The following is a 19,903-nucleotide window of genomic DNA, read 5'->3' as shown; positions in this document are numbered from 1 at the left end:
AAAGTAATGCATCGAAAATGTATGGTGCAATCATCGATATTTACTAGAACGATTATATTTTGTGTGCCCAATTAATCGATTGCTATTTTGAGGCTTAACTGAGAGCCCTAGAAGGCGCTTTGAAGTACAGGCGCTTGAGCTGGCAAAGGTCTTGATGATTGACAGTCATTTAAACAAATGAGAGCATTCTGGTGCTGCTTCAGTCAACGAGAAATCAGTGAGATGATTGGCAGCCACCCCTAGCCATTCAGAGCGAAACAGAGACGGGACAGAAAAACTATAAAAACTAAACAAACTATAGGTGATTTCTAAATTGTTATTTTTGGTACGAAAATAAAAAAAAATAGCGAGTGTTTTTACCGACGTTTATCCTATATACATTTATTTCAGTCGAACTCTCCTTTTTTGGGAATTAAACGTTAATATCAAAAAGTAGCAAGCCTAGTTATAAACTAGTGGTATACTTGTTAACAGAGAGAGTCCAGGCAGAGAAAGGTTATAAACTAGTGGTATAATGCTCCTTTTATACACCTGTGGCTGGGCTTAATTGATTGTCAATTAATCAATTAAGTCCCAGCCACAGTCTGCATGTGTATTTGGCAGGGATAGTATTAACCTTATCCCTGCCAAACTGGAAAAACTATAAATAATACATTTTATACAAGGTCTTGCACCCTATCACAGACCCAAAAATACATGGGGAGCATGCACCCACGTGAAAACCAGGCAAAGATTTCCAGAACGGTTTTGATCTTTTGGCATCCACTGTGGTTTCATTGGCCTTTGTTATGGGCATTAAGTAGCTATCAACAGTAGTGCAGTGGATCTGGAACACAGTACCGGGACTTTCTTCTATAGGCAGAACCTTAACTAAGAAATAACTGAAGAATCTTTACCGATTTGTTATGAAAATGCTTATATGATGCCCGACCGCTCTATTTTCGGTGCCTGGGCTCCAGTGAAGCGATATCTTTTGCATGGGGAAATCAAATTAGTCTTTCTACGCCATGCCACTAGAAACTAAAAAATCAGTATTCACTTCCCTACATAGCAGTTTTGATAGTACACTCAGAATCAGAGTCTCTGATAACTGGTGCATATTTTAAATTCAAGAGTCCACCATACTCCTCCCGGCCAATTGTCAGATCCAGTCAGTTGTCTTTGTGATGCATTGAAGAGAACATTAGGAACTTCTATTACAAACTAGTACTGAAGGCTGACACTTTTTTTTTTCAAAATGCTGACGAAGAAGACAGGAAAAGTGCATGCTACGACTGTAGCCATACACACGGGTTCAAAACTGTTTTGTATATCAGCCAGTGAAGAGACCCGGAGATTGGAATGAACGACTGCCCTTGTACTGGCTTAGAATGGCACTTTGTGCCCTGGGGGTAACATTGTAATGTGCAGGGTAACAAGGTGTATGTTATGGTTTGGTGGGGCAGGAATGAGGTGCTGCTGGGCTGGAATGTCTGATCATGTTTTTTTCCCCGTGTCTAAGCCCTAAGATATTGTTTATTTTTTTGCCACGTCCCACCAAATTTTGGAAGTAATCAGCCAAAAGTAGTCAAATTGTGTTTTTTAAAGTAGCCAAAAAACCGGACTTGGATTTAATATATATTACAAAAGCATAAATAAGTGCTACACATTTATAAAAAAAAAAAAAACAAACAGGTAAGTAATAATGTTATAAACGATTTATTTATTTATTTGTTTATTTATCTGCTTTGCTTTTTTTTTTTTTTTTCTCACAATTTACAGTACCAGAACCGCTGTTTATCTGATGAGATCAAATGCAGAAGGTCCAGGGGAAAAAATTATTTATTCAGAATGTTGTATAACATTAAATTGTCTAGAACTGTTGGCAAACAGTCTTTAAAAATACATTTAAAAGCAAATCTAAATGTACTGATACAGTTCTTAAATTGATGACTAATACAAAAATAACTGAGCATTTGTCAGATTCATAGTTTTATTGGATGCAGAGCGCCAGAAAAAATACGGGAAAGGGAGGATGTGATATACTGTACAGGGCAACATGGTCACTGAAGTTCTGCCTTGGTGATTAAAAGGAAAAGAAAAAAAACATGCACGATAAAAATAACCAAACCACCAAAGACAACATTTACCTGCTTTAGATGCTTTCAAAACAAGCCAAATTTGGCTGGGAAACAAATGCCAATCTGGCAGCACCGATCAAGAGGAAGTAGCCTAAAAGTCGCACAGGAGACACCTGCATCACCTATTAAATGTTACCTCAAGTTCAATCTACAAATAAATAGCGACTTTGTATAATTTGCTTAAGAGAAATGAATGTTTGAATTGGCGCTCCGGTACTTTCAGATTTAGGACTACACCACTGGCTAGCAACAGAAAGGGTCTGTAGCAGAGAAGCAATATGAGGGTCTTGTTCTTTATTGAGGGATGTCACAATATGGAGACACATGTTTGTCTGCCTGTCTCTCTGTCTGTTTGTCACAGTTTTACATGTATCTGGAGAAGCTCTTTGTCTATGGGAACCAGTGTGACTGTCTGTATGTTTGAAAAGCTCTCGTGCTGTTGTCCAGTGTCTAGGTCCACTATGCCAAGTGCCACACCTCTAGTTCAGTAATTACACTAAATTGCTTACTAAGGAAATGCTGTATTAGCACCACTCCCAGTGTCTGCTCTCCTAAGGCTATGCGACTGCTGGCATTCTAAATTGTACGTATTAAACCATCCAAAAAATTTTTGTAATGTTTAAGTAAATGCTAGGGTGTATTTTCTATTGGTATTTGTGTATTTTCTAATGAAAACGTTCAATGCGTGATTCTAGTATCTAGTTACATGCATACTAATTTAACAATGATATTATATGCAGCTGTAAACAGCCACTGCTTGCATTTTCTGATAAATATCTGCGGAAGGCTGTATCTTCTACATCTCTATCAGATGGGATTTCTTGATGGGAGCTAGCTAGCTATTAAATATGTTTATTAGTGGCTTGGCGATTGTGGGGCAATAGTGGAGAACATTCATGACGTACCTTGTGTGAATAATTTAATTCCATTAGCTGAGTCATAACTTTTCCTGAAGAATATAAGATTTAGAAATCATCATGCTAATTAACGGTGCATCTATTTTTTTTATAAAATGTCAGAAGGGAAAGGTTCATTTCTGATATTATTACTCATTTATCTTGACCATTTAAGTAGTAGTAAGTACCAGATTGTATTAATTTGTTCTGATATATATATATATATGTGTGTGTGTGTGTGTGTGTGTGTGTGTGTGTGTGTGTGTGTGTGTGTGTGTGTGTGTGTATAACACTAATTTATTTTAAACAAATTATTAATCTCTATATGTATTACGTACTTAACTAATTACACTCTCAGTCACTCCGCTGAGTACGCTGTCCAACTGCTTGTCACAAGCACTGTCAGACGTGAATCAGCTAATCATTCATGTTCCACCCAGTAACTGCATCCATCTCTCTGACTGGACAGTTCAGTACAACTATTTTTGCCAGTTTTTTGTTAGGTATATGGAAAACTACAAAGGTATGTCATTCAATGTGTTAACGTAACATTATTCATCAGGTTTCATTCCAATTTGTGAAGCAGAATATGTTAGTTCTATAGGGGAATGCAATGCTTTTGGCCAGAGCTGTGTGTGTTTATATATAAACACACACTGCCTGTGTTAAGGTCCTTTTACTGGAGTTCAGGAGCTGCCATAGAAATATTGAAAGTAGCCAGGATCAGTAAAGTGTCTTTATATTAGTAAGCGATCCAAAGTAACGGATCAGGATCTAAAGGGAAGACTAGGAACACACATATGAGAGACTGTTTGCTGTTGTTCACCAAAAAACCTGATCAAAACATTGCCTCTGGCAGGTAAAGAGATTATGGGTTACTTTGTGTACTGTAGAGCTGCCCACTTAAGATACAGTATTTGTGAATGTATGAAAGTAATATCTATTTCGATAATGTAGTTCCCATGTTGCAAACAGATGTAGCTGTCAGGCTGAGTTCCTATTATGGCTTTGGACGCTGTGTCAGAAAGTTGAAAAGTGGAATTTGGAGTTGAGCCAACTGACGGGGTGCTGTATGATCAAGACTAGTAGACAGCTGGGATTGAGTGGCAGGCTGCTTTTTCATTGAATTATGTCTAATCAAATAGACACAAATAAAAGACCAAACAATGATTCACAGATTTACTGTTCTCTAGTAACAAGGGGGTCTCCAGAAAATTCTAGAAACTTCTCTGTTGTAAAACAGCATTTATATTTAATGAACAGAAAACAGAAATCTTTCACTAATATGGAGGAAGCATGTCATGTGAGACAACATAGATCTACTGCAGTACGTTTTTTACTTTCTTGTTTGTGATTTGTCACAGTTTCTATTGGGGGTCCCTATTCAGAATACTGTAGTGAAGTTCAGTTATAAACAGAAAATACCTGTAGAGTAGTTACTGTCTGGAGAGCCAAATCCACGGGTGCACTATAACCGAATGAATGGCGTATTTTGAGGTGAAAAGCATTGAGGGGTGGGTGTGCGGTGGGATAGAGGAAGGTGATTGCTTGATTCTTTCTGTTTTCCCAACAACATGTCTTTCACCCTCCAGTGTGGATTTCCTTGCCAAACTGTTTCATAATTGATCCCTTCATCGTGAACGCTGTCCTTTTCTCAAGCTTTTAGCAGTACCTCTAGGAAAAACATCTAGGAAAACATTCTCAGACCACATGACTTGAGAGCTATTTTCCATTTTTGTTTACCATATGTATCGCACAGCCACCAGGTCTAAAATCCATGCTTACATCAAGTGCAGACTTTACAATCCAAATAAATCAAACCCTTACTGACTTATCTGGTTTCCTGTTAATAGGGATATTTTTGCACATTCTGTTCCCTGCTTATTTTTTTCTTTTTACTCTGGCATCATGTGAAGTTCTCATTGACTTTGCTGAGACAATTTTCCTGTTTTTTTTCCATGCAGACAGAATATCTGACAATCCCATTACATTCCAAGAGTTTCCCTTTCTTCCGAGCTTGTGCGAGTGATCCGCTTTTATCTGTGACTTACATTTCAGAGCTAGTTTGTGCCCACCCTTCTCTTTTCTGCCACCTCCAAAGATTGTAATTACCGGAAGTAATCGAATACCTTTGTTGGCTTTGACAAAACATGGGATCACCTTCGCTGGAGCACAAAAGGGTGTTCCTCCAGAAGGGTAGTATAGCTTCCCACATGAAAGATCATCTGGGTGACAATAGGAGTGTTCCCTCAGAAGACTCTCTTGCCGAGCTCAGTGTTGAGTGCTGAATGGGGAAACACTGTATAACACCATTCCTTATAGTAAATGTTGATAGGTATGAAACTTTACTTTTGTTTTGCTTAACTTGTTTGTGCACATTTTTTTAGTCTCTTACTTGCTGTTTGAACATAAAAATCATTATATATATATATATATATATATATATATATATATATATATATTATATATAATATATAGTATAGATATATATATATATCATTAAAAAAGAAGCATTTAAACTAGAAAGGAAGGGGGGAGAAATCAACAAAAAAACAGAAGGGAGACCGCATCAAAACAAGAACAACAACTCAGGTAAGACAACCATTAAATGTATTTATCTAAATGCTAGAAGTATCAGAAACAAAATTCTAGAACTTGAAGCTACTGCACTAACAGGTAACTATGATGTGATAGGTGTTACAGAAACGTGGTTATCTGAGAGTGATGGGGACGAATATAATATTTGTGGGTATACACTGTATAGGAAAGACAGGCAGGACAGAAGAGGAGGAGGGGTAGCGCTATACATAAGAAACAGTCTTGAAGCCCAGGTGTTAAACCTGGACAAAGAAAATAAAACCGAATCAATATGGGTCAGAATAACAGACAAAAATTCAAAAGGCATAATAATAGGAGCATGCTATAGACCGCCAGATTCAGACGGTGAGCACAATAATCTGTTATACAATGACATTAGAAATGTGTGTAGCAAAGGAGAAGCCATACTAATGGGGGATTTCAACTTCCCCCAAATAAAATGGGAAAACCCGGTGGGTAGCGCGAAGGATGAAATAGAAATGGTGGAAATGACAAATGACTGCTTCCTAACACAATTTGTGAAGGCACCCACTAGAGGGGAGGCATGCCTTGATTTAGTCTTTTCAAATAACGAAGATAGAATAACTAAAACAGAGGTCAGAGAACCACTGGCAAACTCAGACCACAACATGGTCTCATTTGAAGTGTTTTTTAAATCCCCAAAAGTAAAGACTAAAGCTAAGGTTTACAATTTTAGAAAAGCAAACTATGAAGGCATGAAACAGAGACTAACAGAAGTAGATTGGAGTAAAATAGAGAAAACACCCACAGAAGAAGGATGGTTGTTCTTCAAAAACGTAGTACTAGAGGCGCAAAACAATTATATCCCTAAAGTAGACAAATCTAAATGTAAAACTAAATTGCCAAAATGGTTTAATAGATCAATTAAAAAAAATATTCAGCGAAAAAAGGCACTTTACAGAGCATTAAAAAAGGACCAAAAAGAAAGTACTCAGAAAGAGTACACAGAACTGCAAATGCAAGTCAAAAAGGAAGTTAGAAAGGCCAAGAGAGAAATAGAAATGAACATTGCTAAGGGAGCTAAAACCAATTCCAAAATGTTTTTCCAATATTACAACAGCAAGAGAACATTCAAAGAGGAGATTAAATGTTTAAGAGATACAAATGGCAAAATCGTAGAGGAAGAAAAAAAAATAGCAAATATGTTAAATGATTACTTTTCACAAGTTTTTACAAAGGAAGATACTGACAACATGCCCCACATGTCATCCAGTTCCTATCCAGTTTTAAATAACTTTAGCATAACTGAGGCAGAAGTGTTAAAGGGACTAGGAGCTCTTAAAATAAACAAATCCCCTGGGCCGGATGAGATCCTCCCAGTAGTACTCAAAGAAATGAAAGAAGTAATTTACAAACCGCTAACCAAGATCATGCAGCAGTCTCTTGACACAGGGGTGGTACCGACAGACTGGAAAATTGCAAACGTAATACCGATCCACAAAAAGGGAAACAAAACTGAACCAGGTAACTACAGACCAGTAAGCCTGACTTCTATTATATGCAAACTTATGGAAACTATAATAAGATCCAAAATGGAAAATTACCTATATGGTAACAGGGTACTGGGAGACAGTCAACATGGTTTTAGGAAAGGGAGATCGTGTCTAACTAACTTGCTTGATTTTTTTGAGGATGCAACATCGATAATGGATAATTGCAAAGCATATGACATGGTTTATTTAGATTTCCAGAAAGCTTTTGACAAAGTCCCGCACAAAAGATTAATTCTCAAACTGAACGCAGTTGGGATTCAAGGAAACACATGTACATGGATTAGGGAGTGGTTAACATGTAGAAAACAGAAAGTACTGATCAGAGGAAAAACCTCAGAATGGAGTGTGGTAACCAGCGGTGTACCACAGGGATCAGTATTAGGTCCTCTGCTATTCCTAATCTACATTAATGATTTAGATTCTGGTATAGTAAGCAAACTTGTTAAATTTGCAGACGACACAAAAGTAGGAGGAGTGGCAAACACTGTTGCAGCAGCAAAGGTCATTCAAAATGATCTAGACAAGATTCAGAACTGGGCAGACACATGGCAAATGACATTTAATAGAGAAAAGTGTAAGGTACTGCACGCAGGAAATAAAAATGTACATTATAAATATCATATGGGAGATATTGAAATTGGAGAAGGAATCTATGAAAAAGACCTAGGAGTTTTTGTTGACTCAGAAATGTCTTCATCTAGGCAATGTGGGGAAGCTATAAAAAAGGCTAACAAGATGCTCGGATACATTGTGAAAAGTGTTGAATTTAAATCAAGGGAAGTAATGTTAAAACTGTACAATGCACTTGTAAGACCTCATCTTGAATATTGTGTGCAGTTCTGGTCACCTCGCTATAAAAAAGATATTGCTGCTCTAGAAAGAGTGCAAAGAAGAGCGACCAGAATTATTCCGGGTTTAAAAGGCATGACATATGCAGACAGGCTAAAAGAATTGAATCTGTTCAGTCTTGAACAAAGAAGACTACGTGGCGACCTAATTCAAGCATTCAAAATTCTAAAAGGTATTGACAGTGTCGACGCAAGGGACTTTTTCAGCCTGAAAAAAGAAACAAGGACCAGGGGTCACAAATGGAGTTTAGAAAAAGGGGCATTCAGAACAGAAAATAGGAGACACTTTTTTACACAGAGAATTGTGAGGGTCTGGAATCAACTCCCCAGTAATGTTGTTGAAGCTGACACCCTGGGATCCTTCAAGAAGCTGCTTGATGAGATTTTGGGATCAATAAGCTACTAACAACCAAACGAGCAAGATGGGCCGAATGGCCTCCTCTCGTTTGTAAACTTTCTTATGTTCTTATGTTCTTATGTTCTTATGTATATAGAGTACATAGTACACACACACATATGTATATATATATATATATATATATATATATATATTATAATTATATATATAGATAAGATATAATATATATAGATATATATATTATATATGGAAATATTTAGCTAAATTCGATCTATTTATTTACATTTTTAGTTTAGATTTTTTTGTTGCTTACTTTATGGCTACTTTTCTTTCCAGTGTTTATTGTTTGAATATTTTCTTTTCAAATAAATTACTCTTTGCAGTTTGGAAATCATATGCACACACAAATCATATTGACTAATAGAGAAAACGTTTTCAAGACATTTCACATTCTTTCAGTGCCCAGTCTGCTATTTTGACTTGGTCCTGAAGATTAATGACCTAATTACATTTTACCTTACCATTGGCCTCCACCTGTGAACCATTAAAGTTGCTGTCACATTTTCTGGATAAAAACCTCACTGTTGAAGGATCATTGGTAAGGCTGTGAATCTGAAGGAAAATGAAGACCAAAGAGCATTCTACAGAAGTTAGAGATAAAGTAATACAAATGCATAGATTAGGGAAAGGGTACAACATAATATCCAAGTGTTTGGATATCCCAGTGAGCACAGTTGGATCAATAATCAGGAAGTGGAAGCTGCATCACACCACCCAGGCACTGCCAAGAAAAGGCCGTCCCTCAAAACTCAGCGCTCAAACAAGAAGGAGACTTGTGAGAGAAGCCACAGAGAGGCCAACAATCACTTTGAAGGAGCTACAGAGTTCAGTGGCTGGGAGTGGAGTAATAGTGTGCTAGTCAACCATATCAAGAGCTCTGCATAACACTGGCCTGTATGGGAAGGTGGCAAGAAGTACTTTACTCAAAAAGTATCATCTGAAAGCACGTCTGGAGTTTGCCAGAAAACATGAGAGTGACCCAGCTGCGATGTGGGAAAAGGTTTTGTGGTCAGATGAGACCAAGATAGAGCTTTTTGGCCAAAACTCAAAGCACTATGTGTGGCACAAACCTAACACTGCCCATTCCTCAAGACACACCATCCCTACAGTGAAGTATGGTGGTGGCAGCATCATGCTGTGGGGATGCTTCTCATCAGCAGAGACTGGGCATCTTGTTACAATTGAAGGAAGAATGGATGGAGCAAAATACAGGAAAATACTGCAAGAGAATCTGCTTCAGTCCGCTAAAAAACTGAAGCTTGGGAGGAAATTCACCTTTCAGAAGGACAATGATCCCAAGCACAAGGCAAAAGCAACATTGGAGTGGCTCAAGAACAAAAAGGTGAATGTCCTACAGTGGCCCAGTCCATGTCCTGATCTCAATCCCATTGAGAATCTGTAGCACTATTTGAAAATTGCGGTCCACAAGCATCGTCCAACCAACCTGAACAACCTGGAGCAAATCTGCCAAGAAGAATGGGCCAAAATCACACCGACACTGTGTGCAAAGCTGGTACATACTTATCCTAAAAGACTTAAAGCTGTTATTGCCGCGAAAGGTGGCTCTACCAAATATTAATATGTGGAGGTTGAATACTTATGCAAGCAACATATTTCAGTTTTTTATTTTTCTTAAAAATATTTCCCAACATAAAACCAATGTCACCTTACAATGATTGATTTTGAGTTTAAGTGTTTTAAAATAAAATATCAAACAGAACGAAATTTCAATGTACCATTTGTAATTCAGTAATATGAGAGAATTGGTCAGGGGTCTGAATACTTTTGCAAGGCACTGTATATGGTATAAATAATAAAAAACCTTTTATATCAAATGTAAAATATATTCAATTATCTATAACAGTACTGCAACCCAAATATCCATAGCACCCCTTGGTTATTGCTGACACTAACTCTGAGTGAAAGCTTCCCTGCTGGACAGGATTTGATCTGATTAACTCATCATAGTGCAGCAAATGAACTCCAGACTGTGTAGGTTCTGGGGTGCACCTGCAAAGTGAGATCAGGTGGCTGGGACATTCCTTCTTTTATTTGTTGTTATGAATCGTGCGCTCTGGAATGGTTCTGGACTGAGCTCCATTGTTAATCCACAGTGTAGAGAGGGCACAAGCATTTGCAATGTGTGCTTCCCCAGGAGAGACTGTGGTGTGCCCCACTGTACAGTGAAGGCTAGTTGTCATTAGCTTTGAGATGCTGAACATGAGGCAAGCAAGAGGATTTTTCTGCTGTGTTCAGTTTCACCCTATTGATCTGCTGAATGAACTGCTGATTGGCCACAGCACATACTGTAAGCTTGATGAAGACGGTAATCTTCTGGTTCCGGTGTTTAAATAGAATTATTTCATGGTTATTCTCTGTCAACTTGTGGCCAATTAGAGAATGCATCTTTACCAATTTTCATTAACTGAATTTTACTCTTGGAGTTCCTGTGCAGTAATCCAATATGAAAATATTGTTTTTGTTTTACATTCAGGTTTATTTATGAAAGCCTTGGCTCATCGTGATTTTTCACAGAGGCCCTGATTTAAACAGAAGCTTTTCTACAACAGGAACAGAGCTGCACTGACATGTGCAGTTGTCAGTTGGGAGTGTTGGGAGCGATTTTCTGACATTTGCCTTTCCTATTGTAGCAGTGTGCCTTTTTGCCTGTGGTATCACTTTGTTTAATCTAATTGTGGCAATGCATTAACCCGTAATTGCTGTAGCACACATAAACCAGTGTACATACTTGGCCGGGTGAAAACGTCCAAGAGCTAACGGAAAGCAGATATGGGCAATTTCTTTTCAAGTATTCTTGTACTGTATGTTAGACTTTCAGTCATGAGCTTCTCAGTTTAATCACAAAAAATGTACCAATTTAGATACATGAAACCAGGTGTTTCACTTCAGTGGCAAATAACATGCAAGATAACATTGACTGAAAGCTTTTACTCCAGTGTAATTTGTACAAATGTTTGTGAAAGTAAAATACACTGTGTTGCAAACCTAATAACTATTCATGTGCATGTCAGAGTGCTTCAGAGCGTACTCTGTGTTGATAATATATATTCAATGGGTCCTAGTCGTAAAGCTTACACACACAAGTTATTTAAAGAATGCTTTTCAGACTTTTTATGAATAATATTAAGTTTCAATAAAAACATTATTTAAATAACTCAAATGACATTTGTTAATAAGTACTATTGAGGTACCTACAATATTTAGACATAATGGCATTAAACAGCATTCTCCAAACAGAATTCTAAAACCAGGGTTTATAAATGTGTGGACTAATAATGCATATAATATAATATAGTTATATAGTTATAATATAGTTCATATATATATATAATATATATATATATATATATATATATATATATATATATATATATATATATATATATATATATATATATATATATATAATATATATATAATATATATATTAAAATATATATTATGATAACACCGTGTAACAATTTTTTTTTTTTTTTGTTCCTGGGTAGTAAGTGTTATTTCCTAATTGCTTATGCCTCAAAAGTATAGAAAATGGCTACTATTCCCCACAAGCTTTGCTTTTGTATTTACAGTATAATCGTAAATCTCGAAAAACTACTCACTTCTAAATCTTTTGTAGTCATTTTTGTATTACTTTAGTATAAATACATGTTAATTTGGATTCATATGTTGTTTTTTTCGGACTGTATGTGAACAAAAAGACACACATTTGCCCGTTTTCCCATTGGAAATAGTGATATTTTGAAATATCACTGTCCTGGTCACAAAAGCAAAGTTTGTGGGGAATAATAACCATTTTCTATACTTTTGAGGCACAAGCAATTAGGAAATAACACTTACTACCCAGGAACAAAAATTGTGTTTACATAATGTAATTCATTAGAAAAATTACTTGAAATTGGTTGTTGGCAAAAAAAGACCTTGAAATTATGATATGAAGAAACCCCATTGGATGCATCCAGCACTCTCTCCATGGAGATGCTTTTAGCTGGACCGGACTCACCTCTGTATCTCAAGCCTGGAGCTCTGCTTTGTGTCACTATGGTAAAAGTAACAGAATTGGAAAGAAAGGAAGCTGATCCCTAAGGCTGTAAATCTGCTAGTATTAGGGTGATTTGTTTGTATTGGTGACGTTTATTGTCCCGGTGTACCCAGCTGTGATGCTTTCCATTTGCGTAGCAACAGACAGCCTTGTGCCCTTATCACTGATGATGCATTTCACAGTAATAGGATCCTGGGCAGCGTGTCGTTGGCTTTTTAATTAATCCACTTTGCTCTACCAGCGAGCCCTTCTGTGTAAATACTAAATTAAAGATATCATGAAAGAGGAGATCAGGGTGAGAAACGTCCACTAGTCCTGGTTTTCAGAGCTCCCCTTGTTCTGGTAAATTGAAATCAACAATTATTGAATTCAGCAGTTTGAACAATATGCTGTCTACTCTGAACTGATCACTTGAAATGCGTCTCACCTGCGTCTGTAACATTGACTATTAGGAGTTGTTTGTGCAGCTATAAAGGAAGGAACAATGTGCTTAGCAGGGATTGATCAAACTCCAGGCTACTGAATCATCAAGCAATATACTTCATTGAAGGTAGTTTCGAAACTCAGGACTGGGTGCAGGGCTACGTAGTGTGAGTGTCTAACCCTGGAGATCACCACCATGACCTACATCCAATGTATGTACATATTGAAATTAAGATGCCACATGGCTCCAGGTTCACTGGGACAGTTTGGGACAGCTCAGGGTTTTAAAGGTGCATCACCAAACATTCTGCTACTTGTAGTCCATCTCTGAAATAAAACAGGTAGACTAAAGTTACATCAGTGCTTTGGGATGTGAGTTAAAAAAAAAATAATAATACATGGTCAGTCTAGTCATATGTTCACCCCAGTAAAATGTAATTTGCATTTTTATTTTAATTTAATGCCATACTAAAAGTCTGAACCCCCCTGTGAAGATTTATGCCAGGAGTGTATTCTCTAAACCAAACCACCACACAATTCGCTACATTTGTGAGTCTCTGCTTGAAAGTTACCTGGTTGTACATCACTGTCCTTTTTGTCCTTTTTTTTCTTTTAAAAGCCGTTTTTTGTTCAGCCTAAATAATCACTAATAATTTGATGCACTCTCTTGCAAAAAATATATCTCTGTACAAGAAAATATTGCAATCCTCACTAACAGTGTGAAGCTTATATGTAAGCCTGATTGTGAAGGAATATCTATATCCTTGTTTCTATGCAACAAAGTGGAATGTGCCAAGAAAAATCCTTCATACAATAGCTTCAAAGAGCACAGGAAACTGTGCTGAAAACCAGCAGGCAAAACAGAGCAGCTCAATGGAGGACGGAAACGCCTCTAAAACTCGACTTCCTGAAAACCAGGGGCAGCTTGTCTTGGTCTGGTTCTGTTTCCATGGAGACTGCTAATTAGCCTTTAGGCCGCAGTGTACCAGTGCTCTGATCTGTCTGTTAGCTTGCGGAAGTAGATGATACTTGGTCTATTTAAGGTTGATGAGCAACACTTTCATGGTGTAATGTAAATAGTGATAAAGGGGAGCCTGTTTCTTGTGCTTCGTATTCTCTTGTGGGATTTCATACTATATATATATATATATATATATATATATATATATATATATATATATATATATATATATATATATGGTTTAGTTAGGATGATACCATTTTGTAAGTGATAGTCTGTTGGTGTAAATCCATTCATGGCTCCCCTGACGCTGCTTTTTCAACAGTTTGTATGTCATAAACACTGTCTGAGACACAGACGTATTATTAAGCATCCCAGTGAGGGAGCTTGTATGAATGTGCAAATCCACCAGTGCAGCCGCCACTACTACATCTGCTAATCTCATAAACCACTTCATAGCAGCTGTTGTGATGCTACTAGTATTAACAATGGCTCATACCACTGTAGTTCCCCATGTACTACAATTTCACTTCATGCCACTGTATTGACATTGAAAGTCATTTGGCAAGGATGGCTTTTATTATTACAGCATTTCAACCTACATTCAAACCCACCTACCCTTCTCTACACACATATCCTAGATCCACATACCCTTCCCTACACACATATCCTAGATCCACCTACCCATCCCTACACACATATCCTAGATCCACCTACCCTTCTCTACACACATATCCTAGATCCACCTACCCTTCCCTACACACATATCCTAGATCCACCTACCCTTCCCTACACACATATCCTAGATCCACCTACCCTTCCCTACACACATATCCTAGCTCCACCTACTTTTCTATTCACACATGTCCTTAGGTGTTACAGCTTCATAAATACACATTACATGTTGGCTACAGTTTTAATGTGCTTGCTTCCTGCATTTTAAGTTATTCTAAGCTTCAAAAGATGCAGCTGCCCAGCTAATGCCAAAAAAGATAATTATCTTGATCCTGATCGCAGGTCATAAAGGAGTAGGCATGGTTGGGGAACACTGTTATTTTTCTTCTGACTGTTTTGTGTTTAAGCAACACATTCAGAATTAGGCAGTTAGAGTGGATACAGACACAGCATGCTGACGGTGAACCCGAGTCTGTCTGCAGTACAGACTGAAAGCATACTGTACAAAACACTAGGGCTGCTATGATTAAATTGAAAATCAATCGATTTCATTCCTCGTTATATTCATTGATATAAATACTGGATAATTGATTCAATAGTAACATTTTTGTAACGTGCATAGTTAATAACATTATTTAAGTTTATCAACGAAACTGCACCGAATGCCCTGCCCTGCTAGTTACAGTATTTCTACCACACAAGCAGTGGGCGTGCTCTTCTTCGTCTGCTCGTGTTAACTAGCATCTGATTTGCTGGTCCCATCCTACCAGCGAATCAGTTTTGAAAATACTTTGTAAGTACACCCCTCTGTGTATTCGATGTATACAAACAAAAAAAAGCGTGGCACCTTGAATCTAGAGCAGGACGACAGGCTTGTATTCCTGGCGAACAGCTTGTAAATAAATTGTACACATTGAAGAAAACTGACAGGGATTTCCACATTGTGTATTTCACAGATAGTGAAGGTTAGGTGGTACAGTATTAACATGATGCAATCCATGATGCTGCAGCTGTCACTGAATACAAAGATGTTTTTCATAAACTCGTGTCTAGTTTATGTAGATTGCATTCCAAAGTAGTGTAATCTGTTTGGAATACATACTTTAGTAACACTCCTGTGGTGTTTTAAACTTGCTTTAGGCTTGTTGCGAATGTTTATTTTTTATTTTTTTTCTGACGCTACCAAGATGTAATTACCCCTTGCATTCAATTGTTGTGCACAAACTTTTACTGAACAGCAATGATATTAAAATAATCACGTGAGAGGAATGAAGAAAATGTATGTGGGAGGTACAATCATTGATATTTATTTGAAAGGTTTGATTTTGTGTGCCTATTTAATCAATTGTATTTGGAGGCTTAACTGACAGCCTTACAAAACACTGTATTTATTTTATGTTGCATATTTCACCTGATTGGCCTTTATTCCCCCTGTACAGTAGAAAGCAGTGACTAGCAGCCCTCAGGTGGTTTAACCCAGCAGGTGTTGGTGAGCAGGCAAGGAGTGTGCAGGTTATAGCTTTGTACTGGTAACTTAGGTTGACTGTAAAAAGAGTCTTCAAATGAACTTGTTTTTTTAACCAGCTCCAGTATCTTAAAACCAGCTCTCATCAATCTTAAAAGCAACACAGGACTTCATTGTAAGTGGGTGAAGCAGCCTCTCTGTGCGTCAGTGCTGAACCCTGTGTGTGTGCTTGTTCCAGGGGCAGGTGACAGCTTACGCAGTGTTGGAGACGACGGCTCTTCTGCCTGAGGAGGCTGAGTTCTATTTGGTGTATGAGGGTTCCAGCCAGGACCACATCACAGGGGCACAGATACATTGCGATGGAAACACAAGCACTCTTCATTTTGTTGTTCCAGGTGAGTCTGCATTCCCTGCTGTGCTGCGTTGCGCTGTGCGTGTGTACGTGAGTGTGTGTGTGTGTGTGTGTGTGTCTTGGCTAACACTCTTCCAGCTTGACACTTCAGACACAGCTGCTGAGGAAGTATCCATTGTCCCGTTCCCTAAGCTGGGAGGTAGAGCAGCCAAACTGAAGACACAACAACAAACACACAGGCTTTTCTTGTGTCCCGTAGTCTCCTTTGTAAGATTTGAATTTTGTACTGTCCGCATATGCTTGTTACAGTAGTTAGGGTAAGGCACTTTTGTGCAACTGAAGTTTGTGGTTCTTCATTGATTTATATTTTTTCTATTTTTCTATTAGGCATTTCAACAGTGGTGGCCTAGAGGAGATGTTGCATTTTACTTGTAGTTACTGCTAGTAAATGTTATCACATCCAGACTGGCCTCGGCACATACAGATAAATAGACTTTTCATATTTTGTCTAACCACTGAAACCATGTCTTTTGCAGAAATCTAGCACATTTCCAAGTGACTCCAATGAAATGCCTTTACTGCTCTTCAAATAAACCACTTCAGCCTGTACTGGATGGTATTGGTGTCAGGGTCATCCCACACATGCTCTGTTCTGAAAGATCCATTGATGTTCCGAGGATGTATCACTTTCCAACACATACTTTCATTCCTTCCAGTTCATGTTCCTTCCGCTATGTTTTAACACTTGGTGTTATAAAGAACTAAAAAGGCAGAATCGGACAACATGCAACTGTAATGTACCTAGTTACAATGTTATGAAAGCTACTGTTTTTAAAGCAGTGCCTGGAAGACAAGAAGACAGCTTTGGAGACAAAGGTGGTACTTTTTTGAGGTACTGCTGTGGCACAGAATGTGTTGTTGCTGAAGAACGTCGTGTATGAAACTTGAACACGCTCAGGAGTCTGGGCTAAACATTCTCAGAGCAAATGCAACCAAGCAGTGATGGCTGTTGTCTTTTTGGATGTGGCTGCTTTTTATTTTACTATAAGTGTTGTTCTTAAGAAAAATAAAATATGTTTTCTAATGAACTTGATACCCTAGGTGGTGTTAAAAGACTAAACTTAAATGGGACAAGAACAGCATGTTTTCATACCAACTTTTGTTTTGATTATTTCAGAACCATTTGGTGGTAACACATAGCTCTTTACTCAGGTCATGTATTAGGACACACGGAAATTGTTTAAAGTTAAAGTAAAGTTGAAAATGCAGAGTTACGTGGTGATTACTCGGGTCACCTTACTGGCACGCACCCTGTAGTTTCCATTTGTTCTTTACAGCAGTCTTCATAACCACAAGCAAATGACTTGCTTACGGGGTTGCACACATAGTGAGTCATGGTTTGAGCTGGAAGTCAAAAGATCTCTGGGTACTTAACTGCCTTCCAAGGAAATTAAAGGAGATGCTGTATCTTTTTTTTTACTTTGTGGAGCTGGTGCAGGGTGTAGAAATGTTTTTTTCCTTAACTTCAGTCCCTGCCCTCTTTACAGATACTGTCATCGGTTTCTTTAAGAGCTTTTATGCAATCGAATTCTGCTGCTGTCCGCCCAGTTCCACTTAATTTGTGCCAACCTCACAGAATTGCCCAAACGTGCACTATTTATTGGGATCACCTTTCTGAAACCCATCCGTTCTGGGGGAGAGCAATTCAAATACGACCTTGGTGGCATAAGCAAGAATGTTGATATATCAAACTGTACATTTCAGCATTTAAGCAAGGTAATAGGTGAGAAGCACAGTTTTCTCATCAAATCATTACTAACAGTGCCACCACGCCTGTTTTGCTAACCAGTGACGTACCCTAACAAATTTCCCTGAAGCCTGGTGATCCATAAGACTATCACAAAAATAATCTGATTTGTAATTGCTTTAGAGGCAATTCAGTTGATCTATGATAGAAAACAGATGCAATAGTACTTTCACTATGTGGGAGCAATGTCTGTCTGCATCCAATTGGATGATTAGATATGTTTTGTCCCAGAGGTCCCATTCTGTCTCGACGGAGCCTCCCTCACGACAGGTGAGGCTAGACGACTCTGCTTTATTTGTATTTTTTCTAACAATGACTGTTTTAGCATGGTTTGGAGTAAAGCAATCCTGTCGATTCAATCCAATGCAAAGGAATGAGGGAGTAAATGATTATTTGCAAAACAGATGTTAGCTGTTCTGAACCCTCTTTAAACCCTCTCAGTTGCATTAGATGTTAGCTCTGAATGTGTACTCCTTGAATTCCATATGGCATGTACTGTAGCATTGCTGCATGAAAGAAATGCTACTGCTGACAATAGCATACTTTACTCTTGAGCAGCTGGTGCAACGAAGACTGTCTTTAAACATTTGCTGCTGCAGTGAACAGAATCTCTCTTTAAAAAACAAAACAAAACAAAAAAAACCCATCTGTTTTCAGTTGCATTACTACAACAGGTTGTTAAACGCTGTGTTTGATTGCTGTATAGCCACCAGGTGTGATGTTTGTACTGTTTGCTACTTGGCTAGGGTCTGAGAGATGAATCTTATTGTTTTTAATGGGGGTGGGGTGTTTTTAAATTAGTTCTAGTAGTCTTGCTGTAAGTCCTAGTGGACACATGTCCCTGCCACAAGGGGTGTTATAACATTGACTCTTCTTTTATTTTCAGGTCATAACCAGTTGGAAAACGTGTCTGTTACTGCCTGCATTTATATGACGGGTCACCCCATCGCTGTCCTGGCCAGAAGCTCTATCACGTACATTCCGGATAAAGCACATGACCTAGCCCGATTCCTGGTGGATAACTCTCACTGCCTAACCGCCAGTAGCCACTTAACCATACTGAAGCGATTTGGACTGAGTGGAGAAGCCAGAGACACTGTCGATGACAAGACCACACTGACCTTGGCTCACCTGGAGTGCCCTTATTCATGGAACGTCCTGGGAAGCCATACTGGAGAAGGTATGGTTTTATTGCTTTCTTTATTAATTATAGATATATTCCTTTCACAGGAACAGTAAAATTACTAACATGAGCGCTGCACCAAGCCCTGGGTTTTAGCACAGTTTTATCTTAAACGTAGTATATTATTTAAATGTTCAGGTGCTAGTAGTTTGATGGTAAATAAACGTCCCGTCCCCTCCATCCAACTGCATGAGTAGCACCTACTATTAGTAAACCTACAGACTCAGGTGTTACTTATTAATGCTGTTATGAAACGTGTGATAATTTCCAAGCAGATTTACCAGGGGCTCCTGGCACATGTCCTTTTCGATAATATCCCTTAGCAAGGGACGTTCTGAAGCTCAGGACTGGGTGTGGGCTAGTGAGCATTTCAAAAACAAACACTGACAGTTCTTAAGGACTTCAGGGCCAGTCCAGTGACAGGTGGAAGAAAACAAAGGGGGAGAGACTTTTAATATGTTATTTTTCTGGAAAGGAAAACTCCTTACTTACATTCCAGTAGTTATAAACACTGCTGTTGAAAGTTCATGTTTGAAATCATTGATTCCTCGTGATAAATGTATTTTATAATATAAATTAG

At 38.1% G+C, this 19,903-nt stretch overlaps 1 protein-coding gene across 5 annotated transcripts in view; it reads left to right on the top strand.

The window, feature by feature from the left end:
* The window catches only part of LOC121305420 (rho guanine nucleotide exchange factor 28-like), a 116,379-nt gene that overhangs the window by 9,375 nt on the left and 87,101 nt on the right, over positions 1-19,903 (top strand). For 4 of the 5 annotated variants that reach the window (XM_041237095.1, XM_041237084.1, XM_041237077.1 and 1 more), the window contains exons 3-4: positions 16,220-16,376; positions 19,027-19,320. In XM_041237095.1, coding sequence (XP_041093029.1) covers positions 16,220-16,376; positions 19,027-19,320 — 451 coding nt within the window. The remainder of the gene's footprint in view (positions 1-16,219; positions 16,377-19,026; positions 19,321-19,903) is intronic. The other variant, XM_041237099.1, reaches the window with a different exon arrangement.

Source organism: Polyodon spathula, chromosome 2 (assembly GCF_017654505.1).
Source record: "Polyodon spathula isolate WHYD16114869_AA chromosome 2, ASM1765450v1, whole genome shotgun sequence".
Classification (NCBI taxonomy): domain Eukaryota; kingdom Metazoa; phylum Chordata; class Actinopteri; order Acipenseriformes; family Polyodontidae; genus Polyodon; species Polyodon spathula.
The sequence above is the reverse complement of the archived record's forward strand: the minus strand, read 5'-3'. Positions and strand labels throughout refer to the sequence as shown.